At 37.3% G+C, this 4,233-nt stretch overlaps 1 protein-coding gene across 8 annotated transcripts in view; it reads left to right on the top strand.

Annotated features, from left to right (window-relative positions):
* GNPTAB (N-acetylglucosamine-1-phosphate transferase subunits alpha and beta) overlaps positions 1-1,577 on the top strand; it is a 45,725-nt gene extending 44,148 nt beyond the window's left edge. For all 8 annotated transcript variants that reach the window (XM_054801174.1, XM_054801164.1, XM_054801184.1 and 5 more), the window contains one exon: positions 365-1,577. Coding sequence is in view for 7 of the 8 variants with exons in the window: in XM_054801164.1 (XP_054657139.1) it covers positions 365-442 (78 nt within the window). In the remaining variant the exon portion in view is untranslated. The remainder of the gene's footprint in view (positions 1-364) is intronic.
* The last annotated feature ends 2,656 nt before the right edge of the window (positions 1,578-4,233 follow it).

Below are 4,233 nucleotides of genomic sequence, written 5' to 3' on the forward strand. Positions count from 1 at the left end.
TAGGTATATAAATACTGTTTTAAGATGCCAGCTTTGTGTTTATCTTTTAGAAACTGAGTGTAGCCTTGTGTTATATTAATTTAAATTCACAGATTAACTTTAAAATAATCAGAATATAGGCATACTGTATTTTTCACTTTCTGCCTGTATTCTGGTTATTGAGAAGTCCAGTAGAAATGTGCACGACTAATAGATGAATTTGAGTAAATAACTTTCTTCCTATACAGTGAAGAAAAAAAAGAGCAGTATTGACTTAATTACCACGGATGGTACAGATTTTATAGTTTCTAGGATGAAAACCTGACCATCTGTGCACCTCTAGCCCAGCAGAGAACTAAATATTGTATTTTTTTTCTCTCCTCAGCTAATTGCACTTAAACGAAAGATTTTTCCAAGGAGAAGGATCCAAAAGGAAGTTGGTCATGAACGAATCAAAGTGTAGAAGAGCTTTATTTTGGAGATCAGTCTACCTCAAGATGTGATAAGCATTTAAAATCTGTCTCTCAAGTGTCTTTTATGGTTTGACGTTTAACTGCGTTGATATGAAGAAAAAAAAAAATCATGCGTCTACAGTTAGAATCTCCGCAGTACTCTTCATGATATACAAGCTGCTGGAGCTGTGACAATGCAAAACAACAACAAAAATAATTGCAGGAAACTTGTACATAGGCAGTTTTCAACAGATCTTACTTTACAACTGTTAGTTCATGGCCATGTTATCCTTTTTTATAAAAAGGGTTACGTAAAGAAATGTAGCTGCATTTATTGCAGTGGATGTTGCCAACTAGATAAAATGTTGGAAAGCAAAGTTGTTTGGGATCAGCTTAACAGGTCCTTGATCTTGCATTCCAAAACATTTTGCAAATTTCTGTCGTTGCTGCTGATTTTAATTTTTTTTTAACCCTACAGGAAAATTGAGAATTATGTAACTTGTAACTTAGATTTAGTATACATTTATTGATGTTGACATTCTTTAAAGCACAGTGACAATTCATCCCCCTATTTGTAGTATTTACTTGGGATTTGAAAGACATGTGTGCTAATAAAAAAAAAATACACAGTAAAAGAACAGTTAATGGTTATTTGAAAGATACTTTATGTATCTTGTGTATTATATTCCAAAGAATACAGTGGTGTTATTTCTTGATTACAGAGAGAGGGTTGTAATCAAATGAAAATGATCAAGGTACAGAATTTTACAAGCATTGTAAATACAAAAGCAAAAGTGCCTCTCTATATGAATGGGTAACAAACTGTTTTAATGTAGCAATGTATGGGAGCAGTGTTTCACTTCAGAAAACAATATTTGTACTGACATATGAAGCTTTGGTGTTTTCAAATTTACCAGGGTTTGGCCCTGTATTTTGCTGAGACATCAGAATAGTGTGGTTTTATGTGGGAAAGGATACTGAATCTTTTCAAGCAAAAATTTTTGGTGGTGTATCTTCAGTTAGTTGTATTAGCAGTATTCAAAAAAGCATTAATTTTTGTAAGCAGATGATGTACAGAATGTATGTGCATATGTATTGTAAGATACTTGGTTTGCTTTGAAATTAACTAAAATGTGATAAAAGTTTTGTCTGGTTTTGATAAATTAGCCATTAATACGTATGAATCCTTATGTTAAAAGTTCTTATTTTTCCCTTAAACTTTCAACAGTAATAATATTAATTTGAAGTATGAATGGATTCTCAAAGTAGAATCAAACTTTTGAGCACTGTAAAAATGCAAGCACCTTTAATTAAGGTTGTATTTCATGCTAGCAACATATATTATGCTGAAACAGAATATAAATAAGAGGTTTAAATCTACAGTACTTCAGACTAGCAGAAAATGAGACATTTCAAGAAATGCAAGAAAGCTTTCATAGCTTATTATACTTCAAACTATTATTAGATAGATTCAAGTTTGACTAGGATCTGTGGGCTTTTTAAACATTTGGCATTCTAATCAAAATAGTTGGAAAAACTCGGTTGAAATTTCAAGACAGTTTACCTGCTGAAGTTACATGCAAGTAGTTTGCATAGGTAGCTCAGCTGTCACAGCCATTCATTTTTGTTTAAGCAGTTTCGAAGGTAAGTTCATGGCATTTTGTTTAACTTCAGCAATAATAGCCAAAAGATGTTGCATAAACTTACTGAACAGCATCCACTGAAAACCAAAACAAGGCAGGTGAGATTAAAACGAGTTTGATGCTGAGCCAGCACGACGTACCCGAGCTGGGCCGCGGGTCCCGCTCCTGAGGGCCCTGCGGGGCTGTGTTACTGCGCATGCGCCCCTCCGCCAGTGTGTGGCCTTCCCGCCTTTTTCCCGCGGGTGGCAGTTGTTGAGGCTGGACCGCGTCGTATCCTCCCTGTCTGCTGCGTCAGGCTGCCAGAGGCTGTGGTGCCGCCGGGGGTGAGGGATTTCGGGCGAAGCGGCGTTCCCTCATGCCTGTGTGAGGCGCCCTCGCTCGCCGCCGCTGGTGCGTCCCCTCGGTGTGAGGCGGCGGCCGTGGTGGGCGCTGCACGGTGGTGAGGCGGTGAGAGAGAGGAGCCCATCGCAGGGCAGAGGTAGAGGCATGAAAGGTGGTTGGGCGGAGAGTGAGGAACAGGGTTAGGACACCGTGGTGCCCCTCAGCCTTTGACACCCCAGTGGCTTCCCCTCAAAACCTGCTGTGGTGTGGACCCAAGTCTCCCTTGCTGCTCTGAGGTAGAAACAGGTGGGCCCCCATGGTGAAAAGCCCCACATGAGAGATTTACACAAATACTGGTTTATTTCACATCTTTTTGGACAGGGTGAAAAAAAGGAGGTGAATTTCTCTGAAAAATCACTATTAAATACATAACTGCGGATTGAAGGTACTTGGCTAAACCAGGTAGCTACACAGGATGGGTGAAGGCTGTATGAGGTTGTGAGGTGGCAAGATTGTTTTACAGTCTATGGAGGGAGTTCTGCTTTGTATACTGATTTTCAGTACAAAGAAAAGTGCCAGTATGTGAGATAAGAAATACGCTTGCAGTTTACAGTCGAAGTGCTTTGTTCAGCAGCACAGAGATGCACAGCCAGGTGCTGTACCAGTACTTTACCCCTTAAATCACATTTTCAACAGCCACAGTAGCTGAAAAGCAGAATGAGTCTTGAAAATTTTCTCTCATTTGAGGATAATTTTAATGCAAGAGCTTTTGTTTTTCCAGTTAATAATTTAAAGGGGTTTTCAGGGTGTTGTGGGGTTTTTTGTTTTTTTTTTTTCTTGAAGAAACTTGTAAGGTCTAAAAATCTTCACACTATATAGAGAAACATCAACCACAGAAAAAGCTGGGTATATGTCCATGTAATACATGGTTAAAAAAAAATATTTCATGGCTATGGACAACTAATTCATGAAACAGAAATAGTAAACTGAGGTGTGAGAGACAGCTGTTAATGTTGGGGGGACTTCACAGCCCTAGAAGTTCAAAAGATCTTTACTGGAGTTCTCAATTTCGGTGTGTGAACTTAATTTTCAGATCTATCTGCCTTGGCTTGTGGAAAACCTATTGATGTTTCTAGCTGTGAATTCTGCCTGGAATTAGAAGTTTATCCACTGCTGAGTCATGTATTGCTTAGTTTGGAAAACAGGGTACTTGCAGCTGATTTATTTTTTTTATTCTTTCCATCTTCCAAGTAATCCTGTTATTTTTTGAAGCATTTTTAAAAATATATGTCATGACACTTAACTTGAAATGCTTCATACTGCTTGCTATCAGACAAAGGTAACAAGAAGAAATATTTCAGCAACAATTCAGTAGCTTCCTATTTCCTGTTGTATTTTATTTCTATTGCTAAAGTGCTAAGGAAAAAATTATTTTATTTTGCCACTCGTATTTAATGATTACAAGTATGCTCTTTTCCTTCTAAATAGATATTTTACTTCTTAAATATTTATAAAAATACACAGAATATATAAAAATTAGTATTACTAAAATAAGGAAATGAATATTGCTTTTTTGAAGAGGGCAGTGTATTTGGAAAACACAGATACAGAAACTGCATTAGTTAGATTACAGACTGCAGAGGCATAATAGCTAAAAATAAAGATAATTCAGAAAGTTGCCCAGGATTTTTAAAAATGGCATACGTGTGTGTATATTTGTCTGCCTAGCATGGGATGGCTTGTAGAATCACACTGGGCTTTTATGGTTTATAATTGCTATATTTTGCAAAATAGAATAGTGGCATAGTTTTGGGGAATGCCATACTGGATATGACAAA

The sequence above is a fragment of the Grus americana genome, chromosome 1 (assembly GCF_028858705.1).
Source record: "Grus americana isolate bGruAme1 chromosome 1, bGruAme1.mat, whole genome shotgun sequence".
Lineage (NCBI taxonomy): Eukaryota > Metazoa > Chordata > Aves > Gruiformes > Gruidae > Grus > Grus americana.